This window comes from Erpetoichthys calabaricus, chromosome 6 (genome assembly GCF_900747795.2).
Source record: "Erpetoichthys calabaricus chromosome 6, fErpCal1.3, whole genome shotgun sequence".
NCBI lineage: Eukaryota > Metazoa > Chordata > Cladistia > Polypteriformes > Polypteridae > Erpetoichthys > Erpetoichthys calabaricus.
In genome coordinates, this window is record NC_041399.2 from 74,670,225 (window position 1) to 74,691,016 (window position 20,792).

At 39.0% G+C, this 20,792-nt stretch overlaps 1 protein-coding gene across 6 annotated transcripts in view; it reads right to left on the reverse strand.

Annotated features, from left to right (window-relative positions):
• LOC114653411 (microtubule cross-linking factor 1) overlaps positions 1–20,792 on the reverse strand; it is a 236,441-nt gene that overhangs the window by 83,673 nt on the left and 131,976 nt on the right. For all 6 annotated transcript variants that reach the window (XM_051928734.1, XM_028803708.2, XM_028803712.2 and 3 more), the window contains exon 4: positions 121–180. In XM_051928734.1, coding sequence (XP_051784694.1) covers positions 121–180 — 60 coding nt within the window. The remainder of the gene's footprint in view (positions 1–120; positions 181–20,792) is intronic.

Consider the following 20,792-nt stretch of genomic DNA (forward strand, 5'->3'; position numbering starts at 1 on the left):
GACCCAGCTGAGAGCAGAAAGAGCTTGCAGACTCAGCAATGCTGAAAAGTACAGCTGGAGATGCCCTACCAAAACCCAGTTATTTACAATATCCAGGTGAGCAGGAAAATTCAACTTTACCTGAGCAGATATCTTTTTTTCCTTGTACATTTCTCTGCTTCCTCTTCTCTTCAAGGAACTCTGAAAAAGGAAGGAACAATTTTTTTCATTTTTTTATTCTCAAGGTGGATAAAGCATAAAGGTCTGAACAGAAATATTTTTTTTTCTTTTTAAACCGCTCTTAGTGGAAAAAAAAGCTCTACAGGCCACCAAAATGATAAGGATGAAACACCTCTGTAAAGACCTTCCCTATAACTCTATACAATGCCTGTGGCAAGTCTACATTTATTGTGTCTTTAGATCATCTTTTGACTTAAAACACCACATCTTCCGAGTCACCACGAGGGATGGCCTTTCACAAACCTTTATTTGCCATGGCAGTACTTTTTAGGACAGCAGTGATCTATGTTTTTTCCAACCACTCAGAATTTGTCATGTTGGTGTTCAAGAGCACCAAATGAAAAGTTTTCCCACACTGTCTGTATGGATCAAGTTAGTCCTCTTAAGTGTACATTTTGGACAGGTCCCTCCCTCCACCATTAACAGCAGCGCCAATGTTTAAATGTGCACAGTCATTTTACATTCTGGCATCATCCATATTTCAAAAGCTGCCCTAACTCAAGTCACAGAGGACTGCAGTAACTCAGAAGTAAACTTTAACTCTAAATGCTGAGTGACAGATCATGAAATCAGAGTTACGTCTCCTTAGAGCACTGCTTGATTTGCTTATTTTAATTCGAAAAAATAAAAAAATCAATCTGCTTCCATTCTTGGCCAACATGAAGCATTTGATTTAGGAATGTTAAAAGTTCACTATGTAACCTGCTTCTTTTCTTAATTTTGTAAAATAAATAATGCAGACTATAAAGCACATAAAATAACTGCCACACATGACTGAACTGCAGTCTGACAGGGAATAGAAAGCAGAAATAGCTTCTCTGCCCCAGATAACGAAAGGCATGGGGTCACAGACAGCATTACTTGCATATGAAACAGTAAGGCATCCTCACAACGCAGCAAATGACAAATTCCAAAGAGAATCAGGGATCAAAAGCAATCCCAAGGCTTTTAATCTCCGGCAATAGTCTAATCTTATTACCATCAATGCACAAGCAGAGGACGTCCATCTTGCACATCTGGTAGAGAAGGCCTAGCAATATTAATTCTGTCTTCTGACAATTCAGGCAGGTTTCAATTTCAGATTTAAAGATTAACAATAAAAAAAGTAAATAAAAAAAACATGCAATGGGTGACTCAGAAGCATCTATGAGCTGTGTTTTTTATAATTGACATGGCAACCAAACAGGACAAAATGTACTTTTATTAGTTTGACAACAATTTTTTTTAAATAATTGATAGTTTAGAAGAGTACAGTAGCTATTATTCTACTCTGCAAAATGTTTTATTAGTAATCCAAATTTAACAACAGTCTGAACAAAATAAACTGCTCTTGCAGATATGTCAATCTCTCCCATAAGTTACAGAAGAACCTAAATCCATATTAAGCAAGAAAAATCATTTAAAAACTAGGAAAAATATTCCAGCTGTGCAAGCCCACCCTTGATGGTGGCATGGCACAGGACTGTTAATTTTACAGTTGCAGAGTCCTGGGTTCAAATCCTGACCATTGTAGCTGATACATTATTATCTCTATTCTTCACAAAAACATTTGGTGAAAACTTTTCTCAACTATCAATAGAAACAACATGGGTAAATAACAGAAAAAATGCACATTTATTGGGTGGAGTATTACTTAACTACTTTAAATATTATTAAGTATTTCAACATACCAGGAACTAATAAGCACCATTCAGGAATATTTGGAGAATTTCACTCATGCAAGCATGGTTAAATGTTTTATGGGGACTGATGAGAAGGCATGGGGTTGGCAAAGAGAGAAAGGACGAGGTTAGTCACAAATGTGCTATTCCTTTCTTCAGTGCAGAAAATCAAGCAGCCAGCAAGGATACATCATCTTCACTCCTTCTGGTCACTCAAGATGAAAGACAGCACTGACCCGAAGATTTTGTTATTTTGTCAGATCACATCCAAGTAAGGTAAATCACTAACATGGAACAGCAAGACACTATTTCTGTACACATTACAATTTTTGGTATGGACACCCTTGCCTTCTTGGCAGTTAAACAGTGTTACCATCTGGGACCCCAACTCTGAGACGCAGCTGTCTGTCTTATTTTTTACAAGGCGTACACACTGCTCATTAAGCGACAGCTTTATTAGAAACAAAAACATTATATACAGGGTGGCGCAGGGAAACGGGAAATTTTCAATTGACATTCAATGCATGAATAAACATATTTAGAAAATACATTTAAGGATGAAAATGTATCATACAGGATATGCAATTAATGATGGTAATCAACATTCATTTTACGTTTTGAAGAAAACATCATGAAGGTGTTGTCCATTTCTCCATACAAATTCTGACAACCTGTTGTGGAAATTGAGAAGGGTCTAACTGCAGCCTGCAATACCTATGACATAGGTCAGGTAATGCCCACGTCGCCAGTCATGAAATGCCCTTTGAGTCAGATAACCCTCCCACAATCCTATTCTTAACCATAGTGTAACGAGGCTCTAATGTTAACCACAGTCTAATGCGATGGGTGTTACATGACTGACGTTGAGGGCGTTTCGTGATGTTGGGGCATTAGAAAACTGACCTCATAGGTACTGCGGTCTGCCATAACATATCAAGAAGAATGCCAGCAATTTCCTCTTCAATTCACCTTTATAGTTCAGCAATGGTTGCAGGACGTGTGTGGTATACTTGGCTTTTAAGATGTCTCCACAGAAAAAAAAAAATCACAAACCGGGACATCTGGGGATCTCGGAGGCCATGGAATGTCACTGTTGTGTGAAATGACACACCTTCCAAACAATTGTGGAATAGCTGCCATCGATTGGTGGACAGTATGTAAAGTGGCTCCACCTGGGGATTTCTTTTTTAAGGCTGAACCCGTTTCTTCAAAATTACGCATCCTTGTTGTAATCGCATAACTGATAATGACGCTGAAATTCCCTTTGCGCAGCAGTTACACGATCACCATTCTTATAAAAGGCTTTCACAGTGAATGCTCATCGCACACCACTCCACTGTTCCATTATAACTAATGGCAAGGGGTTCTAAACGAGGTCGCATTGGTCCCAAACAACTGTCAATGCCTCAGGGTAGCCAATACCTAGTTCTAAAATTTCCTGTTTCCCTGCAACACCCTAAGCGCGAAGAGTAAAATATTAATATTAAAAACTACAGAGATGCACAATTATCTGGAAAAGGACACACTTCAATTTACTATGCAAACTCACACTTTTTAACAAATAGTCACCCTTCATTTTTTATGTGGCACTACAGAAAACTCAATCCCAGGACACTTTAAAAGTGCGGAGCTATAGGAAAGATGTTTACAGATATAAGACATGGATTAAATGCAGATTAAGTTACAGTCATCCAGTGAGATGATGACTGATCCCTCAACTTTACACTGCAAAGTATACTTAGCTAGTCTTAGCTAGTGAGCCACACACTGCTTTCAGCAGAATACTTCATTAAAAATGTGTCAGTGATTACTTTCAGACATGAGCTGAAGTGGCCCTGATGCCCTTGCAATTTGCTTTTCTGACTACCCTCAGACTGGACTCTCCTCTTATACGGTGACGGATACAGATTGTGCGATCTGTAATTAAGGACAGCAATTCTAGGAAGAAACTGGAACTTGACCTTGCAAGAAACTGGATGTCTATTCTGGTTAAAAAAGCCAAAAGGTTTTCAAGGTACTCATGTTACTGAACTCTTCTAAGCTGCCAAGAAAATGTCTGTAGCATCCAGTTAAAAAAAGGTAGCAGAATCAATCCCTGTGCCACAGTTTGGCTAAGGCATACATTTGAAAGAAATAACAAACCCGATATGCTTCTCACCCTTAAATAGCAGTTTAGCTGTGAAAAATTAATGATGATTTTGTGAATAAAGTGCTTATGCAGAGGTCACTTTAACCTCGGTATTCAGACTCCTGAATGCACAAAGATAGATGGCTGATTCAGGCACAAAGAAGAAACTTGTGAGCTCCTCAATATGACAAATGTTGAGCCACTGGTGTTATAAAAAAGCCATAAATTGCTTAGGACTAAATTCATGCATATAAAAACTGAACAGAAACACAACTGTTTTTCTCTGTTGATTTTCTGTTGACTTTAGAAAAGTGGGAATTGGAGGTGCATGACAGAAGAGAAGTGTGATTGGCAGATGCCACACTCCATCTCAATTTTTTGAAGTTGAAGTCTTCGGCAAAGAGGAAAACTAAGCTCTCTTATTACATCCTGGCTACTGCAAAGTTAGAAAAAAAGGGCTGACTGATGAGTTGATTTCATGGCTCATCAAACATTTAAGTAAGAATAGTTCAATTGACAGTCTCTCACCTGAAAAATTATCTATTTTACTGCTCAGTAAACACACTCGATACTTACATTTCCAAAGGACTCAGATGGAGGTCATCTGGAATATCTCACTTGATTAATATTACCCAAAAACAGTTTAGTTTCTAACCTTTTTATTAAACTGAACATTTGGGGAATCGGTAAATACAAAAATGGTTCATATAAAAAGTTGTATTCCGGACAAAAACTACGATTATACTATGCAAGCACAGACTTCAAATATAATAATTGCTATGATCAACTTTCGAAAAGGAATGTATCCAGTAGATTTGGGGCAGGGTGAAAGAAAGTAAAAATACGCAGGAGATAGAGGAGGCAGACAAAATTGTATTCTACAGAAAAACATGGATCAATCAAGACATCAAAGCTGCAACTTGTTTCATTTGTCCCTAACAAACATTGTAAAAGATATTAATTTTTGTTGTAAATCCAAAGGCTTCGATGCCAGAAGTTATATGATGTCATCTTATACTGTATAAGTAGGAAAGATGACATAATAAATTGTGCGACTTCCATGTCATGTGAGTGGCAACAGATATAGCAACTGTAAACAACATGGCCAAGAATAAGTCGACACAAAATGGCAGCACCATACCAAAATAAGAACAAAAAATTATCTGATGATCACACCAGATTCACCAAGGAGCTAAAGCATTAACACTTGCGCTCGATTCATCCAATGCTCTGGTGCCTCATGTATAAATGGTGCGTACGCACATAAATGTTGCGTACTCCCGTTTCCACGCTTAAATCGTGATGTATAACACCTAAACTTATCATAGAGCCACGCACATTTTCACGGTAGCTCAAACCCTGGCGTACGCAAGTTCTCCGCTCGGTTTTTCAAACTGGTGGCACCCAGCGTCCAAGCAGTGCTACTGTTCCTGCGTGGTTACCCTTTCTTTTTTAGATCCACATCCCTGACGCGTCTTTATCATATACACTGAAATTAACCGTATATTGTTTATTAGTTTAAGGCATCTGATTGTAATTAACCTGTAACAATGTAATGGTCCACGGAATGGCCAAACTATTCCAAATACCATAGCTGCTTTAGCGTTGTTACTCTCACTGCACCTTCTTCTTCTTCTTTCAGCTGCTCCCATTAGGGGTTGCCACAGCAGATCATCTTTTTCCATATTACTCTCACTGCACCACTCAGAGTATTTATATCACTGTATCTGAGTGGGGAATCACAGCTCTACAGCAGCTGATCAGAAAGAGAATTATTGGTATATGGTATCAGGCACACGCTGCCTCAGCCATGCTGCCTAATTGAACTGCTCTCATGCGAAAAACACTTCAGAGCATTTCCTGTACTGACCTCGCGGTTCAGAAACAGTTTCATCCCAAGAACTATAAACGCACTCAATCAGTCCATCAAGTGCTCCTTGTAGAACTGTTTGTACTTATAAGTACAATTACCTCACTGTAAAATTGCGATAAGGTTATAATATTGCACAACCTGAGCCACTTTATAAAGTGTGTATTTACATATGATGATGATATTATTTTTAAGATGAAATGCAGCAAAATATGTTTATTATATTATACAGATAAAATGTTAACATCATTTAAATAATCTATATTTTTAATAATTAAACATGTGAGGACACGGTGTCGCAGCACTAGCAAGGAGCTGGCGCTCAGTTCACGGATTGTTCCTGCCTCGTGCTGTATTCTTGCTGGGGCTGGCGCAACACTGGAAGGATAGATGGATAGATCAATTAAATATGTACTACGAAGATATTTCAATGTTCCTTAAAAGCTTTGAAGAATTGGTGTTCTCAGCTTACAGATGGCTTAACACCTATTACAGAGCTGATTGTGGGGCGATTGGGTATTTGGAGAAAGAAAAGGAAGGACAGGAATTGGGGGTTAGTACGTTTGAAAGAGACAGTATTGCTGCAATAAATTATTTCATCGAAGGTCACACACGGCGCAGCAAGCATCTTGCATGAGGCATGAACAGTCACTGCGCCACCGTGTTCCCATGTTTAATAACTTGCTTTAACTCCTATCATCATGAAAATGATATCAAGTATACATCTTAGTATTTAAATTATTCAGAGAGCTGTAATATCGTGAATGTAATGGATTCTGTGTCCTGTCGGAGGAAGAGAAAGCCTGTTTAAGAAGAACGTAGTGATTCACACACATAGAGCACACAGAAGAACAAATACAAAACAAAGCATTTAATGTGCTACTTTAGTTATGATGGGATTTGAGAAACTTGTAAATTAAATGATTTTAAGATGAAGCTTATGATGTTCTACTTTAATGACAATATAAAGTACGTGATTAAAGTGGAAATTTCGAGATTAAAGTTGACATTTTGAACTTTTTTCCTCACTGTGTCCCTATTTTTTTTTCTTTTCTCTGTACTCTAATAAGCTTTCATATGACACTCAGACGGTGGGCTACGACTCGCCTTTTCACAGTGACTTTGATGTCTGACTTCTTTTTTATTTCGGGCACTGGGCGACTTTGTGAACTTGAGCTTTCGAGTTTTTCCAACACTCTATGTCACTCGATCAACTTCCTTTTGTTGTTTATACCACTGTTTAAACCAACAAATAGTACGTTTTTCCTTGCCTCCAATTGGTATTTGCTGAAATTCTTTCATTTCCCCCCGTGCTTTTGCCATTGCCATTTCACAGAACGCAGAACTTAAGGGCTATTTATATTGATTTGTATATTCAAAGAAGCGTAATTCTGGGAGGAGTTTGGGGAGTGACAGCAGGCGCATGCACATGCGTTACTTTTCACGCTGACCGGGATTTATAGAGCGGAAGAACGTGGAAGTTGGCAAACGCACAAATTTATGCATCTGGATTTTTTTTATGCGTACGAACATTTCCGCTTTTGTCCGTACGCCATGTTTTAGTGTGAATTCTATGCACGGCGTTATGCATGAGGACCCTGGTGATTGTGCTGGCTATGATACACCAAGGGGAAACCTTCAAACACCCCCCCACCCCTGCTCTGTTTCAGACTGCTATAGAATACGTGTTTTTTTTGTTTTTTTTAATAGATGTAACAGCAGGCAGGCCAGGTGTCTTGTTCAGTGTCATATACAGTATATAGAAAATAATAGGTTAAATTTCAAACAGCAAACTTCAAGTTTAAAGTCCAGTCATCTTTTGTCTACATGAGGGGTGTTCAACTCCGATCTTGAAGGGCTACCATGGCTGCAGGTTTTCTTTCCCGCCACTAACTTGCTTTTCCATTCATTTTATATGCAGTATGTTTTAAAGATACAGTCCTCTGAATTAATTTGTTTTTCCTTTAAATGGTTGGTGTTCTCCGGCTGCTACAAACTATGTGTGGTAAGTAACATATAAAAAAATATATAAATGTTTGGATGGGGTATTCATTTAATTCTGTTAATAAAATTATTCAATTGCATTCTTTCTGAAGCATAACATTTAGATAGATAGATAGATAGATAGATAGATAGATAGATAGATAGATAGATAGATAGATAGATAGATAGATAGATAGATAGATAGATAGATAGATAGATAGATAGATAGATAGATAGATAGATAGATAGATAGATAGATAGATAGATAGATAGATAGATAGATAGATAGATAGATAGATAGATAGATACTTTATTAATCCCAATGGGAAATTCACATTCTTCAGCAGCAGCATACTGATACAATAAATAATATTAAATTAAAGAATGATAATAATGCAGGTGAAAAACAGACAATAACTATGTATAATGTTAAATGTTAACGTTTACCCCCCCCCCCCCCGGATGGAATTAAAGAGTCGCATAGTTTGGGGGAGGAACGATCTCCTCAAAAAGAGGCCTCTGGGTGTTGTCTGGCTCCCTGCAGCCCTCAACACAAAAGGGGTATGGCGTGGGCACCGAGACCCCCTTCTCTGTAGACTTTCCTCAGTGTAGCTTGTATACAGTATTGTAACCCACTGCCTGCACATGCATCATAAATACACTGACATGGTTCCCTTGTATCAGACTGTTGCTCAAAAATGTTGATTCTATCAACATTTAAGTTATGAAATAATACCATTATTTAATGTCACTTTTTATTTTAAAGAAAATACTGAAGGAGGTGCAACAAATGTGGTTGAAGAAAATAAGGTTTATAATAAAAAAATATGATGACATAATTTATTATTTAGACAGATGGGTTCTAAATTGTAACTGAAATGCTCACTAACCCATAGCAGTGCATGTGCAGCCAAGTGTTTAAATTATTTTTTATTTATATAGTTAGTGAACTTTCCCAAAATTAGTGCTCTGCATTAATACAGTTAATTTATAATGTTCATCCGTGTGTTGTTGTGGGGCATTAATAGGTGTCGCACCTCAGAAATGTGCATGTCTGCTCCTTCAGTGAGTGTGCCAGACATGGTGTGAGCGCAGAAGGGGTAAGACAAGCTTTCCAAGCTCCCTCTCTTGACTCTTTATAATTTTGATTTACTTAACAGTATTTTTTTATATAAATGAAAGACATAATGTTACTATCTGTAGCAGTTTGTTTGATGTATGTGTAGTTATTTTATACCTAAACTTATTACAGCATTTGGAAGGTCCGTTCACATGGCTTTTGCTTCATGACATCTGTGGCATATTGAAATTGCATAGCTTAAGTTTTCCATGTTTCCTCATTTTAATACTGTGATATCTTAATGTGAAATATTTTTTTTGGATTTTTTTTTATTTCAGTAGGAGGAAAAAAGAGAGAGAGAAATTGATTCGCTGTGAGACACACCTGTCTTATTTGCTTGTGTAAGAATGAAGAATTGGAGCCAGTTGACTGTGGTCAGTCTTTTCTTTCAACCCACATGACACACAATGCAGAAGGAAAGCAGGAAACAGTCGGTTACACACTATCATTTTTAACCACAACCTTTAAAAGGTATATTAAAACCCAAGCTCTATTAAACATAATAGCACTATTGTTGTTATTATTGACCCTAATCAAAACTGGCATGGTTGATTGGCTGGCACTTTTTTTGCTTTGGTAGACATACAGAGACTGAAGCTGATCGCTCTCCACAAAAGTCATCCTCATTGTGTGGTATGTTATGTCATCTTCTTCTTCTTCCGGCTACTCCCGTTAGGGGTCCCCACAGCAGATCATCTTCTTCCATAACTTTCTGTCCTCTGCATCTTGTTCTGTTATACCCATCACCTGCATGTCCTCTCTCACTACATCCATAAACCTTCTCTTAGGTCTTCCTCTTTTTTCTATTGCCTGGCAGCTCTATCTTTAGCATCCTTCTCCCAATATACTCAGCATCTCTCCTCTGCACATGTCCAAACCAACGCCATCTTGCCTCTCTGACTTTGTCTCCCAACCGTCCAACTTGAGCTGACCCTCTAATGTACTCATTTCTAATCCAATCCATTCTCGTCACACCCAATGCAAATCTTAGCATCTTTAACTGTGCTACCTCCAGCTCTGTCTCCTGCTTTCTGGTCAGTGCCACCGTCTCCAACCCATATAACATAGCTGGTCTCACTACCGTCCTAACAACCTTCCCTTTCACTTTTGCTGATATCCGTCTGTCACAAATCACTCCTGACACTCTTCTCCACCCATTCCACCCTGCCTGCACTCCCTTTTTTACCTTTCTTCCACAATCCCCATTACTCTATACTGTTGATCCCAAGTATTTAAACTCATCTACCTTCGCCAACTCTACTCCCTGCATCCTCACCATTCCACTGACCTCATTCTCATTTACACACATGTATTCTGTCTTGTTCCTACTGATCTTTATAACTCTCTCTCTGTGGAGCATATCTCCACCTCTCCAGGGTCTCCTCAACCTGCTCCCTGCTATCGCTACAGATCACAATGTCATCAGCAAATATCATAGTCCACGGGGACTCCTGTCTAATCTCGTATGCCAACCTGTCCATCACCATTTGGGGCAGAGTGGTGGCTCTGAGGCTAAGGATCTGTGCTGGTATCCAGGTGGTTGCCGGTTCGAATCCCTGTCACTGCCAAAAGAGATCCTACTCTGCTGGGCCCTTGAGCAAGACCCTTAACCTGTAATTGCTCCAGGGGCGCTGTACAAAGACTGACCCTATGCTCTGACCCCAAGGGGTATGCGAAAACTAACAAATTCCTAATACAAGAAATAGTATAAGGCGAAATAAAGAATAAATAAATAAATAAATAAAATACAATAAAAAACACTTCCCTCGTACATATCCTGTACAACTCTTACATACTTCTCTGCCACTCCCGACTTCCTCATACAATACCACAACTCCTCTCGAGACACCCTGTCATATGCTTTCTCCAGGTCCACAAAGACGCAATGCAGCTCCTTCTGGCCTTCTCTATACTTCTCCATCAATACCATCAGAGCAAACATTGCATCTGTGGTGCTCTTTCTTGGCATGAAACCATACTGCTGCTCACTAATCATCACCTCACTTCTTAACCTTGCTTCCACTACTCTTTCCCATAACTTCATGCTGTGGCTCATCAATTTTATGCCCCTATAATTACTACAGTACTTCATATCCCCCTTGTTGCTGCATTCTAAAAATGTAGAAACGTGAGAAACCAAAAACATATCACTGAGCCACATCCAAAGTGTACTGGTGCTCTTAAAACACGTAATTGGGGTGACATGGTGGGGTAATGGCTATTGCTGCTGCTTCACATTTCAAATTTCATCCTGGCCACTGGCTATGTAGAGCCTGCACATTCTCCACAAGACTATATGGGTGTTACTTAGGGTATGCCGGTTTTCCAGCAACTCAAAGACATAACAAACCCAAGTTGAGCAAGCAGTAGGCTAAGGTGCATGAGTGAGTGTTGAGTATGTGTGAGATTGTTCCCTGTTAATGAGTGGTGCCCAGTCTGTGACTGGTTTCTTCCTTTTGCCCTAACACTGCCTGGATTGCCACTGGACCCTTTCAACCCTAATTGGACTTAGTCCCAAAATGGATGAGCAGCAAAGTGAATAGTGATTTTTTTTTTCCTTTAAAAAATGGAGAGCCGGAGCCTTGCACAAATTTGAAACTAGCAAATATACATAAGGGATACTCCGAGATCCCACTCCTGTATAAATACAAGCCCACATAATCAATATGCATGGTGTTTCAGAAATCAGAGCTAATAAAACTACATTCAAAAATGGCTATAATTGCTGACTGTATGTCACAGCAGAGCATACAGAGACTGGCGGTGGCAACATTGCACTCTGTGACCTAAAATGATCTCTGCCAAGCACCAGTTTTAGACAAGCTCCTAGGGGCTTTCCTACTCTGATGCTAATTCTAACCCAAACACCATTCCCCTCATAGTCACCTACTACACAAATTCTTTTAAAGCCAAACAGCAAGCAAGAAGCAGGTGGAGCAGTGAACTTGAAAAGCAGGTCCTGCAGGCCACCCCCTGTGAAAATAGCCCAATCTTCAAAAAGACTGAATCATGTCCTTTATCATATGGGAACAATCTCTAAGGAGTCTGTGTGACATCTGACACGGATCATTGCCCTCAATGGCTCAAATCCAAAGCCTTACACTTTCAGCTCTACTGTAAAACAGGAACAAAATTAGTTTGTCAAGCTAAAGGAATGTTCCAGTTGCACAGATGGAAACTATGGCTCTCTTTCAGTGTAAGGGCAGAGCCATCATTGAGCCTCTTAAAACTGAACCTCACCTAAACTGTTAAAATCACTTCAATGCACACAACAGGGTGTAGCTTTATTAAGGAGAAGGGTAGTTTGATAATGTTTTGTACTATATGAATCATGTTCAAATTCATTTTGAGCTGATGAGACATTCACGACGTCTTGTGTGATAGGATGCATACTGATTTCTGAAAAGTCAGTAAGTTTTAAACATTAGTTTTCGTAAAATCAAATAAATATACTGTGAAAAACTATTTGCCCCCTTCCTGATTTCTTATTCTTTTGCATGTTTGTCACACAAAATGTTTCTGATCATCAAACACATTTAACCATTAGTCAAATATAACACAAGTAAACACAAAATGCAGTTTTTAAATGATGGTTTTTATTATTTAGGGAGAAAAAAAATCCAAACCTACATGGCCCTGTGTGAAAAAGTAATTGCCCCCTTGTTAAAAAATAACCTAACTGTGGTGTATCAGACCTGAGTTCAATTTCCGTAGCCACCCCCAGGCCTGATTACTGCCACACCTGTTTCAATCAAGAAATCACTTAAATAGGAGCTGCCTGACACAGAGAAGTAGACCAAAAGCACCTCAAAAGCTAGACATCATGCCAAGATCCAAAGAAATTCAGGAACAAATGAGAACAGAAGTAATTGAGATCTATCAGTCTGGTAAAGGTTATAAAGCCATTTCTAAAGCTTTGGGACTCCAGCGAACCACAGTGAGAGCCATTATCCACAAATGGCAAAAACATGGAACAGTGGTGAACCTTCCCAGGAGTGGCCGGCCGACCAAAATTACCCCAAGAGCGCAGAGACGACTCATCCGAGAGGTCACAAAAGACCCCAGGACAACGTCTAAAGAACTGCAGGCCTCACTTGCCTCAATTAAGGTCAGTGTTCACGACTCCACCATAAGAAAGAGACTGGGCAAACACGGCCTGCATGGCAGATTTCCAAGACGCAAACCACTGTTAAGCAAAAACAACATTAGGGCTCGTCTCAATTTTGCTAAGAAACATCTCAATAATTGCCAAGACTTTTGGGAAAATACCTTGTGGACTGATGAGTCAAAAGTTGAACTTTTTGGAAGGCAAATGTCCCGTTACATCTGGCGTAAAAGGAACACAGCATTTCAGAAAAAGAACATCATACCAACAGTAAAATATGGTGGTGGTAGTGTGATGGTCTGGGGTTGTTTTGCTGCTTCAGGACCTGGAAGGCTTGCTGTGATAGATGGAACCATGAATTCTACTGTCTACCAAAAAATCCTGAAGGAGAATGTCCGGCCATCTGTTCGTCAGCTCAAGCTGAAGCGATCTTGGGTGCTGCAACAGGACAATGACCCAAAACACACCAGCAAATCCACCTCTGAATGGCTGAAGAAAAACAAAATGAAGACTTTGGAGTGGCCTAGTCAAAGTCCTGACCTGAATCCAATTGAGATGCTATGGCATGACCTTAAAAAGGCGGTTCATGCTAGAAAACCCTCAAATAAAGCTGAATTACAACAATTTTGCAAAGATGAGTGGGCCAAAATTCCTCCAGAGCGCTGTAAAAGACTCATTGCAAGTTATCGCAAACGCTTGATTGCAGTTATTGCTGCTAAGGGTGGCCCAACCAGTTATTAGGTTCAGGGGGCAATTACTTTTTCACACAGGGCCATGTAGGTTTGGATTTTTTTTTCTCCCTAAATAATAAAAACCACCATTTACAAACTGCATTTTGTGTTTACTTGTGTTATATTTGACTAATGGTTAAATGTGTTTGATGATCAGAAACATTTTGTGTGACAAACATGCAAAAGAATAAGAAATCAGGAAGGGGGCAAATAGTTTTTCACACCACTCTATTGTGGCTAACACATTTAAATTGAGGCACTGTGTAGATTAGGAGAAAGATGCTGTGTGGCTTTCAGCTAACAGACAAAATGAATTTGAAATGTAAATTATACAATGTCAAAATGCCTATCATTCATGCCGGTTTTGAGAGTTCCCCATCCAAACTACAGGCTGAAGACGCAACACACCATGAGAAGGACAAAGGAGCAGCTTATTAACATGTGCTACCAACTTACCCCTCGATAAGGGTTTTATACCCTACCATGAACAGTAACTAGAGCCCAGGTAATTAACACACTTTTTATGCATGCAGAACTTGAATGGCCCTTCTGCATCCATTCATCAACTGACACCCACACATATATATACTGTATATATATATATATATATATGCACTACAAATTAGTCAGAGTAAAAAGTTAAGTAGATTAGTGACTCCAATAATATGACAGACATAGCAGGTCTCACCCAATTTATAGAAGCACATGGCACATAAATAATGACGACCTTTTAAATATATTACATTTAAAATGTCAAACTGTGATTCGCTGCACTGAAGTCATCCCACTAAGAGGTCACTACTGGACAAATTTATGAATATACAAAGAGCGTTTACTGATTTGTTTCTTCCTTTTTGATTTTTTTTCAAAATGAAGCATAAAACGTGAAATGTTCCATCAATTCCACTCTATGTGTTTTGATGGCTAAGCTTATATCTTTTCTATCTGTACCTGCCATCTGGTTGTCTATTTTTTTATTCACTTATTCCAGTTCATGGCCACAGGGGAGACAGAACCTGTCACTGCTCCATCAGACTCATGGCCTGGATCAGTCTTTGGTGGAGTTCTAGTCCCTTACAGGTCACACTCCTGAACATATTCCCATTGCTACAAACTGGGCCAGTTTTGGAGATGCAAACGAATGTACAGTGGATTCAAAAAATATTCAGGACACTTTATTGTGGAGTAAATTAGGATAAATTTGTCATTGCTGGCAATAAAGCTACACCCAATAACCCATAATGACAAAAGTGAAAACATGTTTCTGGAAATGTTACTAGATTTATTAAAAATCATAAACTGGATTCCCTCATTTATGCAAGTATTCAAACTATTTGTTCTGACACTCAAAGTTGTAGTCCGGTACATCCTGTTTGCTTTAATTGTGTTCATAAAAATGATTTATGAGCGTGTCAAATCACTTTTTTTTTGTGGCACCTCCAGACTCATCGGTACAAGAAAGCCCCCACATATGATTTACCATTCAACGTGTCATGGTGTCTAGTTGTGCAAGGTGTTACACCTATTTGGTTTACCTCCTATTTTTGGGTCTCTAGACATAAAACGCCCTCCTTTTCAGGTCACTTTTGCACAATATTTTGCACCGGAAATTACAGTCTTATGATAAAAAATAAACCGATCAGTGTCTTCAGCAAAAATGATGAGGATATCAGGGGTTCAGCGCTTTTTAGGATACAAGTGGTCAAAGTAACACCTTTACACAAAGCTTTTAAAAATTGGGATTGATAATATAGAAACATTTTATGCTATTTTGAGGTTTCTGATCATGAATGTGATACCATTTATGATATAAAATTTTTTACTGGTGGTCCTAGCCCCTCTAACAGCTACTCCAAGAACGTTAGAATGACAATTTTCAAACATCAGCATGTGGGGTATCATGACTATTTCAATGTCAGTGGTTCTTAATCTTTTACTTGGGATCTAGTTCTCTATGGACCTCTGTCAGAGAGTAAATATTGACAAATTTCTATTACAATCAAGAAAATGTAGACTTTACACATTTAAATTGAAATACACATTTTAATATTGTAGATAGCTGATACAACTATCTTTGTTTATTATGTACTTCTACCACATGAAGTAAATTGTTACATTTCTTACAAGCAGCCTGAATTAAGGTGGCTTATGCTAATTTTTGTCCTTGTGATGTGTCTAGAACTTAACTTTAATCCACCTATGTCAAACTGAATTAATTGGACATAGTTCAGAACGGCACACAAATATGTATATAAGGTCCCACAATTTATCAGGAAAAAACTAAGCCTATGAATTCCAAGGAGCTCCATTGAGACCTCCACAATAAAACCATGGTGAGGCACAGATTAGGGCAAGGGTATAAAACCTGGACTTATAAAACTTGTGTGTAAGATATGGTTTGCTTTGCTTCCTCATACCTCCAAGGATCAGTTGTTCTCGATGCGGAGCTTATCTGCTTACCCAGTCACCAAGTGATTTTCCTCCCACAACCTAAGACATGTCACCTCAGTTGGCAATTCTAAATTGTCCTGCTGCAGTGCTTCTGAGTGGATACGGTCTACATTGACTTCTTTACTACAAGTGGGTTGATTTTTTTCACTGCCTGATGCCTGAAGAAACTGCAATCCTTAACTAAAGACAAAAAAGTTTAGGAAATGGATGGACTGATGAGTACCAAAACCTTAACCTGATGGTGTCTGCATGGTCAAGAAAAAAGTCTATAAAGAGAATGCTAATCAATTTAAGAATCTGGATTAGCAGTCTGCAGTATTTAAAAATTAAGCTTTTGAACAACGTCAGCATGGTGGCACTTTGTGTAGTTTTGCTGTTTTACAGTACAATGTACTTGGATCTAAATTTGAATTCTGAATCTGACTTTCTGTGCGGAGTTGCACTTTTGTGCAAAAATGTACACTTTTTTGGACGGTGAAAGCAGGGTTGGCACCACAACAAATTTAGCAGTGGAGCATTGGGTTTCTAGTGGGGATAATGTGCAATTACAAATCTAATAAAACCCACAGCATTGCAACAACCTATGGATGATGGAAGAAATGACTAGCTTTAAGACAACTTTGGAGGTTTTTTGGTCCTTGGAAGGACTCTTTGATATACAGGGCTGAATCTCCATTTTCAGCTAAGTTCCAACATCACCATTCTGTCTCACGCTGCTCCTCCTATGAGAATCTCCTCTAGTCTCTCGTGGTAGAAATCATCATCTTAATTAAATAGCCAAAACATATCCTCTACCAGGACAAACCTGATAAAACCTTTGAGTCAGTAACCAGGCAGGAGACAAGCTTGTCCATCTGTGGCACCAAGCTGAGGAGGGAGAATTCTTTACAGCCGTCTGTTACAACACGATGAGAATGATCGCAGAAACAAGGGATAGATGTTTCTTTTTATAAACTATTAAATTTACATACAGTGTCAATCAATGTGTATATTTGATACTCTGATTGGTTAAAAGACATGAGGCGTTCAGCATAGAGCACAACCAACCTAAATAAAAGTCTCTCTCCATTATATCCTTGTTCTTTAATATCTCTTAGTTTAGATATTACCCTTGAAATCTCAGTGTATGTGACAAATGGCCATGTTTAATGTTTACAGGATATCTGCTGATCTCAAAATGATACATTTGGTGTATTACATCAACCTGTATCTGGTAGATTCTTGTCTTTTTTGCTCACTTTACCTGGTTTCCTGATATGCCTGAACAGGTTTCTGACATTTATTAACCTTTTTAAACTTCTAAGATGGATGCTACATTTTAATATAGAAAGTATATCAAAACTCTTAATCCTAAATAGACCTAGGGGTCACAAAGTCAACTTTATTCCACAATCTCTAATGCAACCACGTTCGCCACTTCTGTATTCACTGTCCATTGAAATTTAAAGTCTCTCCCTGCTTACATGGCATCCTAGTTAACAGCCCTCTCCCTTTCTTTTGCTTGCTAACCCTGTGAACTGATCCATGACTAAATCCTGCCCGAGATTCCTCAATAACAACGTGCCAGGCATGGGAGATCATGGAGGAGGAGGAGAGCCCCCTAAGTGCTTGTTTTTGAACAAGTAAGTGCTGTTCTTCTATTACACTTAAATCCACAGCTAGGGATCCTTCTGCTTCTTTACAATGCTACGTTTTTCTGGACAGGGTGCGGGCACATTAGCATTGTGTCTTGCTCAGGTCTAGTTTGTGGAAGTTGAAGTATTTTCAGTTTATAACAACTATGGCTGTGACTGCATGTGCAACAGACTGAAGAAGACAGAAATTTTATAGGACTCAAGGTTGCAGGTTCACATATCTACAAAACCTGCCCAAATGTAAGCATAGGCATAAAAAACATCAAGAATGACTCTTCTGAAATGTATCTTAAAACTGCATGCAACTAATAAGGCTAGCAAAAAACACAGCCTAATATTTCAGCTTAGATAAAGAAAAACTTCTACAAACCTGGTGTGCCACTTTATATTTCTTGGTTGAAATGCACATACACAAAGGGGGAAGTTAAACCATTCACTTCAGAAACTGAATCTCTGCAGCAGTCATGACGTCAAAATCACAGTACAGTAATGTTGAGGAAAACTGGCACATTTTACATTTTTCACTCAACAGTAATTTTTAATCAGTTCATTTTTATTATGTAAAATAGACATAAAAACATGTACATAATAGCTGTTCTACCGGTCTTCACCCTGAACAGTGATGAAATGTATGCTACTTATGTAAAATATAAATCTGACACTTATGACCTCCTCATCACAGTAGAAAGACATGTCATTTTTTATAGTATTATTTAGCATCTAGTGCTTCTGAACTTATTAAACCCTTATAAAATTTTACTGTGAAATGAAGCGCAAGATTTAGAGAAAAAGAAGCAATTCATAGAAATGTAGTAATAATTATCTCAATAGATCAGTAATAATACTGAAATGTCAGAGTGTGTAGAACAGGCATGTCAAACACGCGGCCCCTGGGCCGCATGCGGCCCGCAACAGAAATCTGTGTGGCCCGCATGACAGATCCTAGTTAGCACTGAACTTGTACAAAATGATTACTATCGTTTGTGATTGAATCATTCTGCATCTTCAGTGTTACTTATTGACTTTTCTTACTTCTGCCTTCTGACAAAAGCGCGTTTTCCCATGGCATTACGGTACCAGAAACGTCATCTGCTATATTGCCACGAACCTTGACCAAAGTTAATGAGCCGCAGCGTCACAACTGAAGTGCTAGGCTGCAGCAGGGGTGGCCTTAGGCATGTGCAAACTGTGCACCTGCACAGTGCCGCCAAATCCCAGGGGCCGCCACGCCAATATATATTGAATAAAAAACAGAAAGAGAAAATAACGACACAGCTGACGGCAATGTGGCCGAAAAACATTATGTTTCTTGTTAATTAGTACGCTGTATTTACAAATGTCGCTAGAGTCGGAGCAGTAAGCTATATGTAGTATTAGAATGTTTTGCCATAATGAGAATATCATGGGCCGCCACTTGGTTTTCAAGTTAAGAACACGCGTATATAGAAGCGTGTCATGAGCATGAGGCGGCTATGCAGTGTCCGCAACGGATGTGGCCATCTGCCGTGCATAAGATACCGTATTGACATTGCCAGGCGAAGGGGCCACCGATTCTTTCTCTGCCCAGGGCTGCCACGAGCCTACAGCCGCCCCTGCTAAGGCTACACTACTGACTGGGCTGCTGAGACTGGCCACTGGGCAGAACTGACCATCACGAGTAGTAATAGCCCGCATATTTTCACGTTTTTTTTTTGCTCTAGTTTCATGTAATGTTGTGCTAGTATTGTAACGAACAGTTAGTGCAGACTACAGCTGAAGATCTGAAGTGGACGCGAGAAGTTGGTGAGTTGTTTATTAACATATTTTTGTGATTTTGAGTTTGTAAAATTATTGTAGGTCAGGTGGCTTTTTTCATTTCGGCTTATTTTACAATATAAACTTTGAAGTAAACTTAGTAAAGTAAAATTAGATTTTTGGAGGATTTATTTTCCAACTTGAATTACTGAGCAATGAATTCAGTGAGCATTTTCGTGATTTCAGTTCACACAAACAGGGCATTGCGCTGTTCTCTTACAATGTTGAGAATGCGCCTGAGAATATCCAAATGGAATTGACTGAAGTGCAGTCAGATTCTATTCTGAAGACAAAATACAACGAAGTTGGTGTGCCAGGCTTGTATGCTTACCTGCCACCCTCGTATGTGCAGATCCGTAAGTTGGCATTAATTGTTTTTGTTAATGAAAGCTACCAAAACCCCACATCACTCAAGACTTACCGTCGAGCACCTTTCATCCCTCATTAAAGTTGCAGCTGCACAAGATTTCAAGCCTGATATTGACGAACTGGTTACTAACAAGAGATGCCAAGTGTCGGGACAAAAGAAATAAATCTCACACTGTAAGGCTCCTATATAAGCAATTAATATAATATAATGAATATCAATCATCAAGACACTATATAAAAGCGGTCGGGATTGTCCTTCCGTCCCGTGAGTGCAAAGCGTAGCGGTATTCCGCTTATCACAGACTTACTACTTGCGGTACGAAGCGACGCGATGTGAGCAGAGTTCTGGTGCTCTCATCGTTCCCTTGCTTTTGTGTGCGATGCGTTGGAAAAATAGACAAAATTATGTCTCTGGAAATAATTAATGTTGATGGAGTACAAATGCCTCACCGCGTAGTAAATATCAGGGGAGATGGTGCTTGCTTATTCTCATCTATAGCTTATTTAGTGCATGAAACGGCGTCTTTAGCAGTACAGATTCAGGCTGACATTGTACGACATGTTTTAAGTAATTGGTCAAGGTTTCAGCCATTTACAATGATGCCGTCAGGAATCTCTTATACAAATGAGCTTCAGTATCTCACTGAAATGTCAAAGTCTCAAACTTATGGTACCATTTCTGAGCTAATGGCAGCGGGAGAGTTGTTCCCCTATGAGTTTCAAGTAT